The 20,888-nt window shown below is 54.7% G+C and overlaps 1 protein-coding gene and 1 long non-coding RNA gene across 10 annotated transcripts in view; one reads left to right on the top strand and one right to left on the bottom strand.

Moving 5' to 3' along the window:
• SPTBN2 (spectrin beta, non-erythrocytic 2) overlaps nucleotides 1-20,888 on the bottom strand; it is a 38,415-nt gene that overhangs the window by 12,663 nt on the left and 4,864 nt on the right. For 7 of the 9 annotated variants that reach the window (XM_036860395.1, XM_036860398.1, XM_036860394.1 and 4 more), the window contains exons 1-16: nucleotides 15,498-15,883; nucleotides 13,277-13,428; nucleotides 12,671-12,844; nucleotides 11,760-11,851; nucleotides 11,522-11,602; nucleotides 11,114-11,229; nucleotides 9,197-9,309; nucleotides 8,887-9,074; nucleotides 7,524-7,641; nucleotides 6,801-6,959; nucleotides 6,167-6,469; nucleotides 4,867-5,020; nucleotides 3,767-4,637; nucleotides 2,001-2,138; nucleotides 905-1,661; nucleotides 226-428 (exon numbers count right to left, since the gene is read on the bottom strand). In XM_036860395.1, coding sequence (XP_036716290.1) covers nucleotides 226-428; nucleotides 905-1,661; nucleotides 2,001-2,138; nucleotides 3,767-4,637; nucleotides 4,867-5,020; nucleotides 6,167-6,469; nucleotides 6,801-6,959; nucleotides 7,524-7,641; nucleotides 8,887-9,074; nucleotides 9,197-9,309; nucleotides 11,114-11,229; nucleotides 11,522-11,602; nucleotides 11,760-11,851; nucleotides 12,671-12,844; nucleotides 13,277-13,428; nucleotides 15,498-15,675 — 3,797 coding nt within the window. In that variant the 5' untranslated portion in view covers nucleotides 15,676-15,883. Of the gene's footprint in view, nucleotides 1-225; nucleotides 429-904; nucleotides 1,662-2,000; nucleotides 2,139-3,766; nucleotides 4,638-4,866; nucleotides 5,021-6,166; nucleotides 6,470-6,800; nucleotides 6,960-7,523; nucleotides 7,642-8,886; nucleotides 9,075-9,196; nucleotides 9,310-11,113; nucleotides 11,230-11,521; nucleotides 11,603-11,759; nucleotides 11,852-12,670; nucleotides 12,845-13,276; nucleotides 13,429-15,497; nucleotides 15,884-18,004; nucleotides 18,184-20,888 lie in introns of those variants that run through there. The other 2 variants (XM_036860396.1, XM_036860397.1) reach the window with 1 other exon arrangement.
• LOC118899164 lies at nucleotides 16,018-20,761 on the top strand. Its single transcript, XR_005020895.1, has 3 exons — nucleotides 16,018-16,130; nucleotides 18,269-18,578; nucleotides 20,567-20,761. It is a non-coding gene; the product is annotated as an uncharacterized LOC118899164 (long non-coding RNA).

The raw sequence follows: 20,888 nt of genomic DNA on the forward strand, positions 1-20,888 counted from the left end.
CAAGACAACCCAGGAACCCTGAGGTCCAGTGTCCAGCTACCCTAGGAGACTTCGGGGAGGCGGAACTTCCCCGCCCGTGACTTAGTCCCTCTCCAACCACTTGGTTTTTCCTCCTCTACTTTTTGTCAGCTCCCCACCCCCATCTATCGGTCTGAGTGCCATGTTCATCCTGTTTTCACTTGGTTCCCTTTAGGGCCCCTCATTTGCCCACTGTCCTCATCATACCTCCTCTCTATGGAGTCTGCCTTCTCTTGGATCTTCTCGGCATGGATGTTGCCCTTAGACACCAGCTGGCGCCCGGCTTCCAGGAGCCCGCGGATCCGCTCACCGTTGGCATCCATGGTGCTCATGAAGTCTTCCAGTTTTTTAATGGCAGCATCAGCAGCCTGGAGTGTCCCCGGCATCTCCGTGTGAGACAAAACATATTCCTGTGTGGGAGGGGAGATACTGAGCTCATTTCTCAACCTCTCAGAAGGAACCTACCAAAGGCCCCATCTGAGACATGGAAGCCAACCAGGTAGGGACAGGCAGACTCTGGCTCTGAAGACGGAGGGATGGTGCCTGATTATGTGGGAGTCTCAGAAAGTTAGAAGGGAGCTGGGCTGGAGGGCCTTTAACACTCCAAATCCTGTTCCATCTTATTTATAGCTGCTGATTACATTTCTGTTATATGACAAGCCAGGTTTTCTATTTCTTCTCTAGTCAGTTTTGGTAAGTTATATTTACATCTTTTTTTTTTTTTTTTTTTACTCCCGTATTTTTTTTAACATGTTCTCCCTGCCCATCCTGTTCCCTCACCTACTCCATCTGCTGCGTTTACCTCCTCATCCACCACTCCTTCACATTCCTTTGGTCCCTATTTCCCACTTCTTCCTGGTTGGGACTTTGCCCCGCGGACTCTTACCTGGCTGCTGAGCACGCCCTCGGCCTGGCGAGCATCCCGCAGGAACCCCTGGAAGCCGTGGGCCTGGGCAAGACGGCCTTGTCGGCTCTCCCACATGCGGCCCAGCTCCTCCCAGCCGGTTCCCAGCGCTTCGAGTCGCTGTCGTAGGAAGAGGCACTGGGGATCGGCCTGGTCCCGGGTCACCTCCTCACCCACGGCCCGAAGCTGGCTGTACTCGCTCCGGGCCTGCTCCACTTCTCCCCGCAGGGCTGCATGTTGGGCCAGGAGGGCCTCTGCCTCAGGCAGGGTGGCCGGCCCTTCTTCAGAGGCCACAGAGGTCTGCGTGCGGCTGAGCCAGGCCTGGAAGTCATCCAAGCTGCGCAGGAAGTCCTGCAGCCGCCGCGCCTCGCCCAGCGACTCCTCTCGTCGCCGCATGGTGGCCCTGAGGTCCTCCCAGCCGGCTTGCACCTCTCCAAGCCGGGCGTTGATGGCAGGGGCTTGGGCGGGGTGGTCAGCAGCCAGGGCATTTGCCTCTTGGGTCAGTTCGCCCACCCGGGCAGCGATGGCCTCCAGGTCCCTCTCGGTGCCGGCCAGCTTACGCTGCAGCGCCAGCACCCCGGCCAGGTCATTGCCCAGGCCCTGGGTGGACTCGATGACCTTGGTCTTTTCTCTCATCCAGGCCTGGGTCTCTGTGCACTCTAAGTGGTAGTTCTGGATGCTCAGGGCTGACGTCAGAGCTGCCTTCTTGCCGTCCGCCAGGGACCGAAACTGCTGCCACCTGAGGGCAGAGGGAGTGTCCAGAGTTGCTCAGCTTTCCCGCCCTGTGCAGGTAGATTGGAAGCTTCTTCCTGCTCTCTCTCCCTTGGTATATCCTACCGCCTACTCCTGCCGTTTAGAGGGCCTGCTCCCTACTCATCTTCCCGTGACCCCTCTTGTCTGCTCCCTATCCAGGCGCCAGTCTCTTCAGACGACCTTTCCCCCACTTCCATCTCTTTCATCACCACCCCCCTCCGACATATTTCAGATGGCTTTCCCTCCTCATTTTAGCCTCCCTCCCATGCCCTACAGAACTCTCTTCCAGCTGCCATCCTGTCTGCTGCATCCTTTCTCACCCCACCTGTGGTTGAGCTGCTTCTGGGTGTTGACAATGCTGTCCTTCCCCGGGGGGTTGGCCTTCAGCAACTGCTCTGCGATGTCATTCACAGCAGTAATTCGCGCTGCAAGGGCGTTCATTTCAGGCTCCAGGGTCTCGAACCTGATGGGGTGGAAGAGCTGGGCATGAGTGGTGGGAAGCAGCGGTGCGCTGGTCCACTGCCCTTAGATGCCCACGAGAACTCCTCTCCGTCAACATGAGGCTTATGGACAGGAGCCTCTGCACCTCTTCCCTACATGGTTCATAGCATCTGGGGATCAAGGGGGAGCCCCCAACTCCCCCCAAACAAGTAGAAAAACTGTCATCTCTAGAGTGGCTCAAAAACATGGTAAAAATTAAAGGTGAGGACCATCTGGACAACGAGTCAAACTAATCCCTGGCACAGGGCTTCACCCTTCAGCAGAACCTCCCTTATTCCTCCTGGGACTTACCCCTTAGCTGCTTACCTGGGTCCCACCTTACTAATATGTGTTAAAAAATGAGTTGATAACGAAAAAAATTTAAGTGATAAAGATGTGAAGCATAACTTCTCCCGGAACATTTCATATTCTCATAGAGCAGAGTCTGCAAATGGGCCACATAATAAATATTTTAGGTTTTGCGAGCCATTCGGTCTTTATCACGAATATTCAGCTCTGCTGTTTTAGTGCAAGAGCAGACACAGGGATGACATGCAAATGAATGGGCATGGCTATGTTCCAATAAAGCTTTATTTACAAAAACAGGCAGAGGCTGTATTTGGCATAGGGGTTTCTGACTCCTGTCATGGGATATACTGAAAAAAGCAACAAAACATCTTTAATTACATTTTTAAAACCACCAGGAAATTTGACTATAGATTGAGTAGTAGGGACTTCCCTGGTGGTCCAGTGGTAAAGCATCCGCCTTCCAATGCAGGGGACGCGGGTCCCATCCCTGGTCAGGGAACTAAGATCCCACACGCCACAGGGCAGCTAAGCCCGCGCGCCTCAACTATTGAGCCCGTGCGCCACAACTAGAAAGAGAAAACCCACACGCCAGAACTAGAGAGAAGACCGTGCGCCACAACGAAAGATCCTGCATGCCGCAACAAAGATCCCGAGTACCGCAAATAAGACCCGACGCAGCCAAAAAAGAAAAATAAATAAATAAATAAATAAATAAAAGGAAAAAGAAGATTGAGTAGTTGGTGATATCAAGGAATTGCTAATTTTGTTTTATGTGATAATGGTATTGTGTGTGGTTCTATAAGAAAAACATCATTTCTAAATTATTTTAGGATTTCTTATTCTGTAGATAAAGCTACTTCATGAGGGGTTAATCAGTGTCTCTGTCTAAAAGGTTTATAACTTCAAAGCCTTAGCTATTCTAAGCCTGCACACACAATTAAAAAATAATGTACTCCTATTGCAAATTTCTATGTTCCTGGAGAATACAGAGGTGAAATGTTAATACTGGGGATTTGCTTTTGAAAAGGAAAATTAATCAAACAGAGCAAGATATTGATGATTACTGAATTTGGGTGATGGCTATATAGGAATTTGCTGCATAATGTTTCTATTTCTGAGTATGTTTAACGTTTTTCATTAAAGCAAAAACCAGACTATTGGCAAGACTCAAAGGGATGTATGTAGCAAGAGCAGGCAGTTTATGGTGGCACCCACCATACCCCACACACATGGGGGCCACCCTATACATTGGCCCCAAACTCACAAGGCCACTCGGGAGGGCGGGGCGTGCACGGGGCCTACCTTTGCTGCACGACCTCCAGGTCCTCCAGGCGCTCAGGCAGGGCGAGCCCGTTGAGCCACTGCTCCTTCTCCTCCACCCAGAGCCCGCAGGCCCCGGCCTCGCTGAGCATGGTGTAGAGCGCCAGGGCCGCCTCCAGGGCACGTGCGCGCTCGCCCGCGCGGGCCCGCAGCTCCTCGTAGTGCCTCTCCAGGGTGGGCAGCCGGCCCTGCACCTCCGGCGCACGGCTCAGCACGGGAGGCAGGGCCGCGGCCTGCTCCCTCAGGGTGTCCAGGGTGGGCCGGTGGCCTCGGATCTCTTCCTCCAGGGCCCGATGCTGCCGGGCCAGGGCCTGCGTGGAGAACTCGTCGTGTCCCAGCTCGGGGCTGGACACCAGGCGCAGCGCATCCACCAGCCAGGCCTCCATGTCGTTTGCATCCGCCTGGAACTGGTAGAGGCTGGCGGCCTGGGCCAGCCGCTGGGCACGCTCCTCCGCCAGGGCCTCCAGCCTCTCCCACTGGGCCTGGAGCTCGGCGGTGCGGGCGGCGGCCTGGCCTGCCCCGGGGTGGCCCTCAGCCACTAGCTGCTGGCCCTGCTCCAGAATGAGCTTCAGGGGCCCCAGCCGGCCGCTCATCTCGCCTCGCAGGGCTGTGTGCTTGTTGAGCAGGCGGAGGACGCCGGTCAGGTCCCGGCCGGTTTCTGCCGAGGCCAGCAGGTGCTGCTGCTCTCGCACCCAGGCCTCGGCCTCGCCCACCTCCCAGAGGAAGCGCCAGAGTCGCCGGGACTCCTCCAGCCGGGCCCGCCGAGCCGCTGCCAACTTGCACAGCGACTCATAGTTCTGCTCCAGGGTGGTCACCCGCTCCAACACCAGCTGGGGGTCGCATGGTTTGTACTCTGAAACAGTCACACCAGAGGGCCAAGAGCTGTGGCCCAGCCCTCTACTGCCCCCTGTGCACCCCTAGTTACGAATCCCCCCCCACCCCACTCTCTTAGCTCTGTCGCCCACCGTCCACCCATCATCTTTCCTGTCCCCAGGTTTTTCCAGTCTTGCTGCTTCAGCTCTTAATGTTCTCCTTCCCAGCCCCTCCCTTTTCCAATTCCTCCCCCCGCCCCCGTTTTTCACCTTTTCCTGTGTCACAGAAGCGCAGCGCAGAGGCGCTGACGGCCCGCACCCTCTCAGCCTGTACGGCAATGTCGGCTTCCACCAGCTCGTGCAGCTGCAGCAGGTCCTCCACTCCAGCCAGATGCTTGCCCAGGTCCTGGGACTGCAGCCGGCCCTGCGGGGCGCACGCGGCATGTCGATGGCCGTCTGAGAGCCGCCCGGTTCCCTCCCAGTCAGGCCTCTTGCCCCGCCACACACATGCGCTAACCTCGCCCCGTCTTCCTGGATCAACCACACATCCCGACCTCTTGGGGCGGCTCCAGCTGTTGCACCCAGGTGAGCACACGTGCTCCCAGCTGTCAGCCCTCACTCACACACATAGTGACCGCTGAGTTATCTCCTGGCACCCTGGCCTCTTTGTACTCAACTCCCCTCCTGCCGAACAACTTTCCTACTAAACCCTGCTCCTGGAATCTCCGCTCTGACTCATCATCTCAGCATCAGAATTATCGCCACCCTCCTATGGTCGTGGCTCAGTCCCCAGCACCCCAGCAATCGTCAGCATCTCTGCAGACCTATCCACATCCCCGTCTCTCGCCTAGATCACTGCAACAGCCTGTGACTGGTCTCTCTGCTCCCACTCTGGCTGCCCACAGCCATTCTTCAAATAGCAGTCAAAGTGACATTTAAAAAAATGTAAAAACGCAGAATCATGTCTCTCCCCCTTTTCAAAACCTTCTAATCGCTTTCAGTGTCCCATGTTACTCTGAGTAAAATCCAAACTCCCTGACCAGGCCTGTGAGCCCTAAGCGAGCTGGCTGCTTCCTCCCTTACCTCATCCCCTGTCCCCTCCCTGTTCTTACAGCAGCCCGCCCCCACCCCCCGGCCTCCCTTCTCATCCGGAACATGCCATGCGTGAGCAGGCCAAGGGCCTTTCTGTTCCTTCTGCCTGGAAACATTCTCTCCTTAGATCTCCCTGTGCTGGCTCCTTGGGACATTCTGCTCTCAGCTCAAATGGCATTTTTCAGAGAGGCCTTCCTGGACCCCTCCATCACTCAGCCTGTTTCTCTTTCCTCCTACGTTTCACGCCCACCTGCTATGTTGTTTATTGACAGGCCCACGGGTTTTATCATCAGTCTCCTCCCACTGCAACGTGAGCCCCATGAGGACAGGGAGCTGTTTGCTCTGTTCATCTGAACTGGGGACAGGGCCCTGGACTGGTACATACCCTGCAAAGGTTCGGCTGAGCAAATGAGCAGACATGCCCTTCGTCCTCCCACGGTCCCGACCACCTCGACCCCACCTCCGCATCCGCTGGTACCTTCATCTCTTCCATCCAGTCCATGAGGTAGAGCAGGTCCTGGAACACCTTCTGCAGCTCCAGGTTGAGGAGGAGCCGCTCCCGCCGGGCGGCCACCATCTGCCGCAGGAAGTCCCAGAGCCGCGCCACGTTGTGCTGCCGCGCGGCGATGCGCTTGATGTCGTGGTAGTGCTCAGCGGCCAGCTCGGCGGCCACGGCGTCCACCGCCTGCACCCGGCCGCTGTAGGCCACGATGTCCGTCTCAATGGCTTCGTGCTTCCGCACCGCTGCCTCCACGGCGGCCAGCTCCAGCCCAAAGTTGTCCTGGGGCGGGGACAGGGAGGGAGGGCTGGGAGCTCCGGGACGCCGCTCTGCTCACCTCCCTGCCCACCCCCCGGAGCACTTCTGCTGCGAGGTGCCAACTCCATGGGGTGGCTCTAAGCGTCCTCTCTATCCCACCCCATCCCGTCTCACCGGCCCTTCTCCTGTTCAAGGCTCCGGGCCCTGGTTCCCGGGCTCTTGGTCTCCAAGTCTGTGTGATGGAGTTCTTGTTTCTTTAGCTCCCCACCTCGCAGGGCTCCTTATCCACCACTCTCTCTCACTCTCCCATGTCTCCAGACCTGCCTGGACAGGCCAAGAGCCCCCCGTGTCCTACCTGGGACACAAGGCGCTGGTTCTCGCTAAGCCAGGTCTCCCGCATGGCGGCCTTGCGGTCGAAGCGGGCGGCCAGCTGCTCCAGCTTCTCCTGGCGGATCAGCTCCGTGCGCAGGGCCAGCTCACGCTCGTGTTCAGCTTTCTCCAGCCGCTCCCAGGCCTGCGAGGTGGAGACAGGATTAGTGCTAAAGGGCCAGGGCTCAGGAAGTGAGGGCGGGGAGGGGTCACCGGGGCTGGGGGTGTAGGGTGGGTCCCAGGGAAGCTCGGTCTAGTGGGTCTGTGGAATGCGGTCAGACACCTGTGCAGGGAAATATGAGGAACAGGGTGGCGTGAGTGCCGTGGAGCCCCATGAAAAACACGTCTGCTGCTGGACAAAGACCGGAGGGGGACAGGGCACAGTGCAAATCACTGGATTTTTTTGTGGTGGTGGGGCTGTGGGCGAACCCTATTACTTTTGTTAATCTTATGCTGTCTGTGAAAAAAATGAAACAAAAGTAGGGCCAGTGAGTCTAGGGTATGCTGAACAAGATAAGGGACTGGGGTATAATTTGCATGGAGAGACCGAGGGAGGAGGAGGGGGACGTGCAGGACTCAGGAGAGAATGTGGCAGTCACGCCTGCACCCTGGATGGGTGGGGTTCAAGCCAGGCCGAGGGTTCAAGCAGGGACAGTAGGGGCTGGTGCTGAGGGTGGGTCGTCCCAGGGATGGAAGGAAGTCTGTGGACCTTGTTGATGTCGGAGATGAGCCGGCCCTCGCGGGGCGTGTAGACCTTCTGGTTGTTGGCCCGCAGCTTGCTCTGGATGGTGAACAGCAGCACTTCCAAGTTCCCTTTCTCAGTGAACCTGAGGCAGGAGGCCAGGTGGGGTCAGAGTCAAAGGCCACGAGGGGCCCGGGGACTCTTTACATTTCAAAATGAAGTTGTTCTGTGTTGCTTTTCTTCTTGTAAAAGCTTGTGAAAATACTGGCAAACCACGTTGAAAAAGAACCTAATTTTAAAACAACTGAAAACCACACAGACACGACCACTGTCACCCTTGGGCACGTACGTACTGCATTTTTGCTTTACACAGATGGGATCTTACCATAACCATGGCTAACATTTGTTGAGGACTCACTCACCGAGAGCCAGGCCCTGTTCTCAGGGCTTTGCACGCATTAACTCCTTCTCACTGTTACCTACATTCTCTCATTACCCCCATTTTCCAGATGTGAAAACCGAGGCACAGACAGGCTAAATAATGCCCAATGCTCACAAGGGCAGGTGGCAGAGCCAGGATTTGAACTCAGGTACTTTGAATCTGGACGCTTAGCCCTTTGCTCTCTGCCGTCCACAGACAACTGTCTTGTAACTCTTATGTTTCATGAACGTCTTTTCAGGTCAATAAATGCATTTCTCCAATATTATTTTCTGTGGCTGTCCCATGACTTATCTTTCTTTTACAAAGGTCACGTTCGTGAACATCCTTGAAGCTACATCTTTGTTCAATGCCCAGAAGAGGACTTTCTGGGTCAAAGGGCACACCTCAAATCATTCCCTGGAATGCACAGGAACAGATGTTTCCTGGATTAATATTAGTTTTGGAGCTGAAACACATTAACTCCGAAAGAGCTCAAAAACAAAAAACACAGAAGTTTTAGCATGTACTGTATAGAATCATCTAGTAGTAATTCCATACTTCAACAGTCAGTTGCTAAAATACATAAATGATAAGAATCTGTGCAATGTGCAAGTGACCAGCCACATGCATGTATTGCCAGCGACAACCTGCCTGTTGGGTCCAATCCCCTGTCCTTAAGCTGGGATTGGGTTGCCGAGACACCCCGACCAATCTCATCTGAGTAGACTGCACCGGCTCTACATACCATGGCAATCATTTCCACAGCGTGATTTCTTGTAATGGGTGACCATTAAAATTTTTTACTTTGGAACTGCTTCTGGGGCTCTGAGCTGGGGGAAATGAGCCTCCACTGCATTTATGTGCTGCCGCATCTCCCTCCCAAAAGGCTCCCCTCATTTAGGCTTCCTGCTGTGTGAGCACAGCTTGGGGCAGGCAGGCCGTGGCAGGGTGTGGCTCAGGGACACCTACTTGGGTGGCTTCTCCACAGTGCGGTAGGAATTGAAGGACTGGAGCTGGTTCTGGACACCACTCAGGGAGTTGGCCAGCTGCCGGTCATTGAGGGTCACGATCGTTTGCTCAATCCACTGCAGCAGCTCTGAGGCCAGGGACTCATACTTCTCCACCAGGCGCTCGGCCTCCATGGCGTGGTCCAGCACCTGTGAAACCGTGCTGTGGGTTCCCCGGCCCAGTCCTCCCCTGCTCCTGCTTTAGGGGAGTAGGACCCCTAGGCCAGGCCTCCTCTGGTCTTTATGCCTACCGCCCCCATGCTGGAGAGTACCTTGCCAATTCTTTTGCCTTCCACGGCCAGGGCCTTCATCTTGGAGAAATAGTGGTAGTAAGTAGCGACGTAGGTAATAATTGATTTCTCATCTGGTTGGTCCACATTCACGTCTGAGAAAAAGGACCACTCAGATCAGGCTGAGATTAGAAACCTGCTTCCCAGAAGTATGCCCACAACTCGAATCACTTACTCCAATCCTAGGAGCCTCCTAGCCCTCCCAGGCTGATATCTTTCCAGCTCCCTTCAGAGTAAAATGACAAATAAACTATTTGGACTAAAAGGGCATGAAAAGCTAACCTTTCTATTCCCCCTCTTCCTAGAAACAAGCGGAGTTTAAAATCCAGAAGCCCAAAGAGGCTTTTACCCAGTGTAAAATTAGTTGTTTGGAGAAAGAGAGACAAGAAAAGAAATAGCATTCCCATTAGGGGATGGATTGTGGACTTATGGGCTGGAAAGATGCCCAAGAAGTCATCCAATTCAGGGGCAGCAAGACAGAAGGTATGAAAGAGGCCTCCTGAACCCAGGATGTTCAGAGGGATGGGCCCAGGGCGCCCTGGAAGCAGGGACAGAGGCCAGTTCTCAGGGCCATCTTGGGGCACAGTCATGGCTATTTCTTACCTCAGTCCCAAAGTTCAGCTGTGGGCCCAGGAGGTGAGTGTCCTTCAAGCCAAATTAACTCCTACCACGAGGACACCAAGGCTGACTATGACTTGAAATCTCTTAATTGGTTCTCTTAATTGGGCCAGCTTGTATCCTACCTACAGGGAAGACTATTAGACCAGAAGCCCTCCTGACCCCCTCTGACCTCCCACAGGCAGGCGGGAACCACGGAAATCATCTCAGAAAGTTGTGGGATACAAGGCTTTACTTAAATATTCTTTATCATAGCTGTGCTTCTCAAACGCTCTCCAAGGAGCATTGTACTTGGCCTGCTTCGATCACTAGTTAGCTGATGTTTGTCATTCTGGACTAAGAAGGCACAGGAAAAGGGACTACAGGTGGGATGGAAGACAGGGAGAAAGTAACCAAGTCCGAAATCTGCCCAAGGAGCTTCAGAAGAAGCATTTCCAGCAAGGAAGTCACTCGGCCCTTCTGTCCTTCCCTTTTCTAGCTGCACCAAGACTGCTGACTGCTCTCTGCTCTCCCAGAGAGGTGACTGAGGAAACAGGCTCTGCAGCCAGGCTGCCTGAATTTGAATCTCAGCTCCACCAGCCGTATGACCTTGGGGAAGTCACTCAACCTTTATAGGCCCCTGTCTTCTCTTCCATAAACGGAGCATGATATTGATTTCAAAGGGGGTGTTGTGAGGATTAAATTAATTAGAGCACGTCAAGTGTAGTGCCAGGTACAAAACAAGAGCTCAGTGGCCATTCCCAGTCTCATCAGCATTAGATCAGAACCACAGGGGCCAATGGGTAGGGTCAACTGACCATAAGGCCAGTGCTTTATGAGACCTCAAGGTCACGGAGCTTAATTTAGAACCCTAGAGTTTTGGAATTAGAAGGGCCCTTAGAGACCACGGAGACCAATCTTCTCATTTTAGAGATGAGGAAACTGAGCCACAGAGAGGCCAAGCGACTGGCTCTATGTCACAGAGCTGCTCCGTGGAGGGGCTGGGATAGAACCATACCCCAGGGCTCCTTCTGCCACGGGACTGCCTTTCTTCCTATATTCAGATATACTTTTCATGCCATAAAATTCACCCTTTTAAAGTATCCTATTCCACGGTTTTTAGTATATTCACAAGATTGTGCAACCGTCACCACGATCTAAATCCAGAACATTTCCATCACTTCCCAAAGAAACCCCGTAGCCATCTGAACCATCTGCAGTTCCTTCCCGTTCTCGCCGCCCTCAGCCCCCGGCACCCACTCATCCACCTTCTGTCTCTAACCCACAGCCTCTCTGCCCCACCTTCAGGATCCAGCAGCTTCGTAAGTCCCAGCTCCTTCTCAGCCAGATTGAAAGCGTTCTGCAGATTGTAATGTGCATTACACTTCTTCAGGGACTCAAAATCCAGCAGGTCTGGCCTAGGTGGGGAGGGAATATAGAAGGTATCAAGGGCATGTGAGATTCTGAAGAGGAAAAGTAAACCACCCCTATCTTTCTCCCTAAGTCCCCAACCCTCCCCGCCCCAGGGCTCCCATCGCAAGCCCTCCATGCAGTAGGCACCCCGACATCCTGGTTCTTCTCCGAATGTTCCTTTCTTGTAACTGCCATGTAGCTCATCTCATCTCACTGCTTTGTCTATGTGTGCCTGGGCCCATGGGTCATCAACCCATCCAGTAACTCGGACAAGCTCTCGAACCCCCGTCTTCTCACCGGTGTTTATGTACAATGGCGTTGAAGGCCAGCCCATCTCTCCAGCTGGTGGTGAAGTTGTGCACGTTGACATTGGGGTACCTGTAAACAGAGGCCAGGATAGACAGTGAGGAGGGCCACCCTGGTCTGTGCCTCGAGGACGGACCCCCAGCTTGTGGTTCCTGGCCCCCATCCTTCCTTTACTGCACAGCCTTGGTGCATCCAACCCTCCAAGGCCACGCTGCCTGGGCAGCCTCACCCCGCGGTCTTCATCTGGCACCACAGCAGCAGGGCATCCTTGGCTGACTTCTTCTCCTTATTGTCTTCTGTTTCCACACTTATGTCTTGGATCTAAGAAGGAAGGAAGGAAGGAAGGAAGGAAGGAAAGGAGGAAGGGAGGCCCTCACTCCCTGAACAGGGGCTCCTGGAATTATCAGAGATGCTCAGAGATACACGGCAGGAAACTGCTCCTTAGATTCCTGGATTAGGGTCCAAGGACAGAGCCTGGGGACCTTTCCTCCTGGGTTAGTGACCACAGAACTTAGGTCAAAGGGATTTGAGGCAGCAGAATGGGGTGGGAACTCAGAAGAGTGGAAGTGCCTCGAAGTGAAGAATGCGGGTTCCTGCAGGTGGGGGAACTGCAGGTGGCAGAGTGAACATTTCCTGAGAGCTGGGTTTCAAAGATGAAGCTGACAGAGCTCTGCTTAGGGCTGGAAGGAGCAGGGGAGGTTACACCCAGGGAGGAGGCAGGGGAATCAGGAGAGCTGTGATGGCATTAGGACACTGGACTGGCTTTGCTCAGAGCATAAGAAGGAGTAGGGCGGCTGTCCTCTTTTGAGGGAAGTGAGCAGAGTTTGAGGCAGCGGAGTAGGCTGGTGACCAGACCCCAAATGTAGCTCTAAAGCTCTCCGTGGTGAAGGACCAGTCTGTAAAATTTCCAGTCCCTTGTGCAGCGACATGTGGTCCTATAGCCCGTGACCAGTACACAGCCCAGGCCACAGGGAATTTGCCACAGAAGCCTGACAACACCCACGCTGGCCTCCACCCTGTTTAATGAGGCGTGTCCCCTGATTTGGCGTATGAGGTTCTAGGCCCCCCGTGTGTGCAGTGACTTTTGGGGCTGCAGCACTGGTGTGCAGGGCACCCACCGAGCAACACCGTGCGGGGTACCTGGAATCGAAGGATGATGGTCCACACCAGCCCGAGGGTCAGGCGGTGGTTCCCGTCCACAATGTCATGCGAGCCCACATTTTCCAGGTGCACTTTTTGCTCCTTCAGGAACTGCAGCGCCTTGTCCACGTTCTCCAGGCAGTGGATCCGCATGCGGCCCTTTGTGGGCTTTGGCTGTCGAGGGACCGGGGACACAAAGCCATGGGACCGTGGGCCTCCTCCTCCTTCCCTCCTAGCTTTCCCGGGGCCCTGCTTCCTACACCTTCCCCATGACCTCCCTCAGGAACACAGGGACCGCCCCAGGGAGCTAAAGCTGAGTTGCAGATGAGGCTTGGGGCAGATTAAGATTCCCAAGGGAATTAACGACACCCAGAGTGGGTGGGAAAAAAATGTTTTCAATGGGGCCACTGTTCCTGTCTCCACGAAGCAATGCTCCTGGTTTAATTCACGCAGCAAAGCCTCTCAAAATGAAACCATCCTCTGAGCAGAGGGCGGCCACTGCTTTCTGCTCTGTGGTGTCACTCTTCTCGTTCAGGGCCACTCCCACAGCTTGTCCCCTTGACCACTGTCTCTCAGGCTGCCTCCTCCCTGGTGACCACAGCTCACCAGTGTCTCTCCCGAGAGCACCTCGAGGAGCCTCAGGAGGTTACGTCCATCCCGGAGGTCGCTGTACAGGTCTCCCACCCGGCATGTCACCCGGGCCAGGTGAGAGTTGACCCACTTGGTGAAGGTTTTCTTCTGCACAGCTTCTCGTTCATCTGTGGCAGCAACATGGGGTCATTTCTGCCCTTCAAGTACCGTGCACCTGTTTCTAAACACCAGTTGGTGGGGTTGGGGAAGTGAGGTCTGGGGAGGAGGAAGGGCAGGAAGACGGCCGGGAGGAAAACCCATAGCTTAAAAAGCCGGGAAATACAGAAATTGGAATGAGTTCATAAGCAAGGTGAAGAACAAAAATAAGAGACGGAAAATAGGCTTTGAGAAGAAAGGATGAAAGAAATTAGAAGCAGGGGACATGCAGGGAAGGTCTGGGATCAGGGCTCTGTCATGTAACAGTGGTGAAACGCTGTTGCTTCACCCATCAGGGCCTCACTTTCCTCATCTGTAAAATGGGCACATTACTTTCTCTTTCAGCAAGTCATTGTGTTGACTGAGACAACGTGTGTAAGATGCGGCACGAAGTGGCTCGTCGATGAGTTACTGTTTACAGGCATGATCTAACCCGAAGGAAAGAGTAAGAGTTTCTCAGGTCGGTCCAGCAGGAGGTATGGCTGTTCCCTTTTGCTGGTGGACAAAGGAGAGGGTGTGGACTTAAATTACAGCAGCCGCTGTTCCAAGTGGTCATTAGAAGGATGTGACATAATAGAGGCTGCAGGCCTCCTGAGTCAGCTTGCTCTCCTGGGATAATTTAAAGAGAAGACAGGTTCCTCTACTTCTGGGTTCATTCAATTGGTTGCAAGGGGATCCTGTCCCAGGACACCAATATTCCAATGTCAAGAGGGAAAACATCATCGTGAAAGTAGGAAACAGGGAAAACAGTGAGCCCAAGAAACACGGGGTGGGGGCAGGAAGAAGCCAGGCAGAGCTTAGCACCAATCTCAAAAAAAGTGAGGAGATGCCTGTTGCCTGGCCCACAGGGGGAGCTGCTGATGAGGGGATCCTGTTACATTTCACAGAAAAGTTAAGAATTAAAAATATTATAAATGACAACGTGAGGGAAGAAGCTCAGGCCATCGGAAGCTGCTCCGGCCACTAGGATTTCCACCAGTTCTCCCCAGAGGAGCCCAGTGCAAGGACCCAGTGCAAATGGCCAGGGCCTGAAGAGTCACTTGTCCTTCCGTCTCAGCACCAGCATCTCAGAAACCGAAAAGACTCACCCCTTAATCTCACATTCCTACACACCTCACCCATAAAACATAGCGACACACCCATGTCTATTTCTGTCTTTCTTACCTCCAACCCCGTACCTGGGACAACCTTGGGGTCCTAACAAATGCTCATTTATCCTGATGCTCTGTGGGCCTCCTCTCAGGGTCCAGAGGCCCTGCCCGAGCCGGGGACCGCCCGGAACATCAGCCATTACTGGATCCATGGAGTCTGCCCTGATGCCAGGCACACGGGGGTGAGGCCATTTGGGCGCACAGGTAGCATGAAAGGGGAAGACGTGGAAACGGGGGCAGCTAGGAGAAAAATGTGCAAAGCCAAGCGCCAGGGACAAAGTGTAACTTTACAAGGCGTCCACGGACACACAAGACACAGTGGCTCCCAGAGATACACTGGAGTATGGCCGCCAGGGTGAACACAGCCTGCTCAGACATATACCTGAGCCTGTCTGCACCAGCTCCCTTTGACACTCTCCCTGGTTTCCACACACACTTAAGACACCCACTCAGAAACCCAGGGCAGCACAGACACGCCCTAGGTCCCTCGCCTACTGGCTCACTCTCCCTGTCTCCTTCCCTGACCACCCCAGCGGGCGTTTCCTCCCAAAGGCCGGAAAGCCTCAGCGAACCACGCTCGCTCCTCGCCTTCGAGGGCACACGCCCAGCGGGGCCCCGCCGCCGCCACCGTCACACCCGCTCTCGCTCTCACCGCCCCTCCAGCGGGTCCAAGCCTTTCCCGATTCTGTCAGCATCCCCGTGTTTTCCGGCCACTTGTAATTACTCCCCCGGCACTTTGTCTCCCAACACAAACGTCTGAGTCACAGAAGATGCTCCCCCCGACCCCGGGTTCCTGGCTCCGGCTCCTCTGCCACGCCCTCCCCCGGGCCCCTCGCTTCGCGGGACCCCCTCTCCGCGCGGCTCCCCTCCGCTCGCCCCCCGGAGCCCACCTTGAAGCTGCTTGAAGCGTCCCTCCAGCACGCTGGCGCGCTGAGCCGGGCTGACGAAGGCAGCCGGCGAGAGCGGGAGGCCCCGGGGGTTCTGAGACTCTTCCACAGCCTCGTAGTAAAACTCGCCGGCCCCGTTCAGGCCGTGCCCGTGCGCCCTGCTCACTTCGTGCCCGTTCATGCTGCTGCTGCCTCTCACTCTCCCGGGGCCCAGAGTCCATGCTCTGCCCGCGCCGGGGCGGGGCGCCGAGGGTCCGCTCCCCCTCGAGCCTGGGATCCCGCGAGCCTGGGGTCCCCGGGTGGCAGGGGGTGTGCCTCAAGGACGGTGGAAGTTTCGAGGAGTAGGAAAAAGGGGTCACGGGATGTCTGAGCCCCGAGCTCCGGGACCCGTCGGCAGAACACACCTGGCTGCGGCGAGAGGAGACGGAGGCAGCTCCAGACAAACAGGTCGGACAGTGACGGGGGAGGGGTGGGAGGCGGAGCTTTCCGGCTGGGGCAGGGCCAGGCCCCGCGGGCCGCAGGAGGGAACTGCCAGCGCCTTAGAGACCTGCCCGTCTGGCCCCCAGTTGCCTCCGAGCACGCAAGACCCGAGGGAGAGGCCCCCGAAGCAAAGTCCTGCTTTCCCAAGGTCTGCAGGTGTGTTGAGGATGCCCCCTCTCTGCGACTCTGGGAGGTCCCCCCTTCAGGACGTGGGCTTTGAGCCCCAGCTCAGGGAGCAGAGAAAGAGAAATCCTTGAAGGGGCAAAGCCAGCTCAGTAGTACTAGCCAGGCACTGTGCTAGGTGTTTGCTTACATTCCTTTATTTGTGAGATAGGTGTTGTTATCTTCCTCTCTTGTTTGTCATCCTCACCTCCAGTACCAGCTCCTTCCCTGCCGTGGGGCCCATCAGGCCCCCAGTACACCCACTGCCGGGCACATCTACCCGATTTCCTTCCTACCTTTCTATGGGCTTCAGCCCTTGTCACTTACAAGCTACTCTTGCCCTTCTCCCATCTTCCTTCATTCAGTATTTATTTGGCACCTACCGGTGCGAGGCGCAGTGCTAGGCAAAGCCCATACAGTGACACCTCCACAGAAGAGCCCCATTTAGTGGTGGAGATAAACACCTATGGACAGCATGAGGTGGCATATGTCGCATGCACAAACATTGCAACCGTCCTGGGTATCACGTGTCGTGTGCACACAGACATCGTGACCATTCTAGAGGCTACTCTTATCCAAAATCAGGGTACCAGGGAAACTTTCCCCCAAAGAGGTGAGATTCTCCATAACCCATGTCTTCTGCCTCCTCTCATCTAGAGAAATAGCAGTATGAGTATTTCACAAGCCAGCGTGTAGACCTGACCAGAAGGACAGGGAGGCCCAGCAGAAAATGATAAGGGATACCCAGAAGCAATGGCTACCACATGGGGATCCTCAGAATGGTGTTGGGCTGGCGGAAAAGAATTACCTGGAGAGCTTAAAAATTCCGATTCCTGGACCTTAAGTCCAAAGATTCTAATTCGGTGTGCCCAGAAAGGGGTTTGAGAACCTATATTTGTGAAAACATCCATGGGTGATCCTGTAAAAAGTGCAGCCAAGTTTGGGAACCACCCCCCTCAGTGTCTCCCTTCTTATAGGAGGCCACCTCACCCATGCTGGGAGCACCCCCTCTCAGGAAGGAGGAGCTATGACCTCTCCCACTGCACTGGGCTGGGAGGCCAGCAGGTCAGTGGAAAAGACAAGGGTGGCATGGAGGAGGGAAGCCAAAAGGGTGGGTGGCCTTGGGGTGTGTGGGTGACTCAGCCCCACGACAGCCGCAGCCGGTGGTGTCAGGTGGCAGCCGCACTCTTGTTGCCATGACAACTCCTCCCCAGAACGCAGGGAGGCCCGTCGAACGGGTTTGCTTGTGCTCACAGGGGCTGAAGGAGAGAACCGAGGCCATAGGGGAGGGCAGGGGCTGAGGCAGGCGGGAGAATGGGCGGCTGCAGAAACCAGAGGCAGGCAGAGGGAACCTGTTTCAGGGAACCAGTAGATGAAATAGAGGGAGGAACAGGCGGCAGGTGGAAGGAACAGGTGGGGAGGGAGAGGAGAGGCTACTGGACTAGGAGGGAGAACAGGTGTGAGAGATGACAGTGGAAATCAAGGAAGAGACAAGAGGATGAAAGGTAAGGGAGAGGTGGGTGGAAACAGAACAGCAAGACTAAGAGCGCAAAAGAATTAAGGAACATGACTCAGGGATAGAGGCCGGGAAGTCAGCTGAGCGCAGAGGGGAACACAGCTGAGTCCCAGGGTCAGCACGGCTTCTCCCTGCTTGTGGGGAAGGAAGCTGGGCATGTTATGGATTGTGCGCGGTTTGTTCTTGAGGCTGGAGTTGGGGACCAGGGGCTTGGTAGGGTGATCTGGGTTTCCCGCTCTAGTGCAGCAGTTTAGAAAGAGAGTCGGTCTTCCCATGAAGTTGAAGGACTCTTCATGACAAGCTTCCCATCCCAGCATTCTCAGCATCTCCCCCGGCCCTCCCCTGACCTCACCTGCCAGGGCCTTAATTCGAGACCTCTCAAAGAGGCGGGCTGAGCTGCTGTCATTGTCCCAGTCCGAGTCGGGCAGGTCCCAGCGGTTGTTGATGTCACTGTACTGGCCCTGGATCTCCAAGCTGTCAAAGTCTGTGGGTGACAGGGTGCTGCTCATGGTGGTGGATGGCCTCCTGCTCCTGCAAGGGGGAATGTGGCTGGTGAGACGCATCTCAAAGCCGCTGAGTCCAACACTCACCGTGTCCTCCTCTCTTCCTGCCCTAGATCTGCTCTGCTCTCCTGACGGCCAAAGGTTGCGGTCGTTGTTTTCACCAATGGAAATCATCCCCCAGTGGGAGAGAGGAAGCCATGGTGGAGAAGCAGAGAGACAGGAACACAACAGACACACGTGGAGAGAGGCTGGAAGGCAGCAGTGTCTCAGAGCGACATAGTGGAGATGGTCTCCAGAGCCTCAGGCCAGAGAGGGACAGTGGGCAGGGGGCCGAAGGTGGCGATGGCCCTCAGCGTGGCTCAGGACAGCAGTGTGTACACCAGGGCAATGCAGGGAAGCAGGCCTGGGACCCCTTGGGCAATAGTGAGTATAAACCGGAGTTCTTTCATTCCTGGTTCCACAAACCGTTCTGAGTGCCCCCCGCCCCACCCCCGAGATGGCCTCCTATACCCTGTAAGCCAGGGATCCCCACCCCCCGGGCCGCGGACCGGTATGGGTCCACGGCCCGATAGGAACCAGGCTGCAGAGCAGGAGGTGAGTGGTGGGTGAGCGAGCAAAGCATCACCTGCAGCTCCCCATCACTCCTCATCGCTGGCATTACCACCGTCCCCCCTACCCCCATGAAACCAAAAGGTTGGGGACTGCTGCTATAAGCGATTTGAGGTGAAAAGACCCACATCCTGCTCTCAGGCCAAGATGCATCTATGATACACCAGGAAGACTGATGCACTGCTAGTAAGTATGGATAAAGAGCCCAGGAGTTCAAAGGAGGACACAGTATGGTTATCTCCCCTTTTTTTCCTTTTACTTGTGACAGAGAATACTTAATAGGTGCTCAATGAACATCAGCTGTGATATGTGTCCTCGCCATTTACATGCATCACCTCATCGCAACCCTCTGTGGGGCAAGGGTCCATTATCATCCCCATTTCATAGATGACGAAGTTGCTCCATGAAAGTTAAATCACGGTTCAAGGTCACTGGGAGGCAGCTGGAAGGCGCAGAGCTGGGTTTTGAAGCGAGATTCTTTTTGACTCTGGAGGACAAGCTCTTAATCATAACATTTACATGTTCCTTGAACTTCCTGGAGCCCTTCAGAGCTCCCTTCTAGGGCCCAGGCTGGGGAAACTGGGACCATGTATGCTCGCCAGCACAACTCACGACTCTATTTTACACAAACAAACCCTGTCCTTCTCCAAACTAACAAATGAGTTTCAGATTAGCTTCTAGGGATTTTTTTTTTTTTTAAACCTCTACTATCCAAAGTTCTCGAGTAATTCAGCAGCCATTCAAGAGAATGGAGGGGGCTGACTCTGTAACTGAACCCCAAATTCTGCATTTCTCATTTTCCTAGTGCCTCTCAAATACAAAGACATTTTCATCCTTAGCACCCTCCTAGGGTTGGGGCTATGACCTTGGCAGTCTCTGGCTCTAGAAAGAAGGTATGGTACCTCTTGTGTGGTGTGGGGGAAGGAAGAAAGAATGGGTGGTGAGTTGTGGGTGGTTAGCGAGATGTGTTCCCATGGGTGCACAGGGCAGAACTTGGCTTCTGTCATTAAGTGGTTTCATGAAGCGGAACCTGCCCCACGTGAAGGCCAGGACTGTCTACCCCTCCCCTTTCTCCCAAAAAGAAAACACACACAAGCATTTCCCTGGGAGTTAAGGTCTCAGGTTCCTAGATTTGGGCTTTTCATTGCCTGTAATAGGAAAGAGAGCTTCATTTTTACTAGGCCGAGGACTCCTTTCTCATTTAAAATCCATCATTTTCCCTAATCCCCAGCAGATTCTTTGAATTTGCTCTGTAAATATTTATATAAAAATAAATTCGAGGGCAGAGTCAAGTCATCCTGAGCAAAGAGTGCTGTAGGCAAGGTGTGACTTGAACTAGAGTCCCCGAATACTCCCAGCCACTGGACAGGGAAGCAGCCTAAGCCCTGGGACCAATTCAAATTCCATTTCTCTGGGCCCCTCAGATTAGGGCTTCTTCCACAGCAGCCATGCTCACACTTAGCTCTGGGATGCACATTTCTAGCACTCCCACTCTCCCTGCACAGAGCTCTCCACAAAAAACCCTACATACAATGTCGCGCCTTCTATTCTGTGACCCTTTTTCCTTTTATCAGGAGTCACAAACCTACTAAAGCCAGCCCCCAGGGGTATGGCCAATGAGTTGTTATAAAAGAACTAATTTGGGATTCTTTTAGGTGGGCTTGCGCTTTCCACTTCTCTACAGGCCCCACCATTCCCTGTTGGCTCCTTCCCAGCCTTGTCACACATTTTTGTTACCTGCTTGGCCCCTGAAGGCCTCTGAGGTTTTCACACCTTGTTTTATATCTTTGTACTCCACAAAGAGCAGAAACTTAAAGAAGCAGACTGTCAGACCCCATCTCCAAACTGCTGTGTGTCCCCAGGACCTCTGGAAGCTGTACAAAACCTAAACATGTGGGCTTCCCTGGTGGCGCAGTGGTTGAGATTCCGCCTGCCAATGCAGGGGACACGGGTTCGAGCCCTGGTCTGGGAAGATCCCACATGCCGCGGAGCAACTAGGCCCGTGAGCCACAATTACTGAGCCTGCGCATCTGGAGCCTGTGCTCCGCAACAAGAGAGGCCGCGACAGTGAGAGGCCCGCGCACCGCGATGAAGAGTGGCCCCCGCTTGCCGCAACTAGAGAAA

Source organism: Balaenoptera musculus, chromosome 8 (assembly GCF_009873245.2).
Source record: "Balaenoptera musculus isolate JJ_BM4_2016_0621 chromosome 8, mBalMus1.pri.v3, whole genome shotgun sequence".
NCBI classification, from domain to species: Eukaryota; Metazoa; Chordata; class Mammalia; order Artiodactyla; family Balaenopteridae; genus Balaenoptera; species Balaenoptera musculus.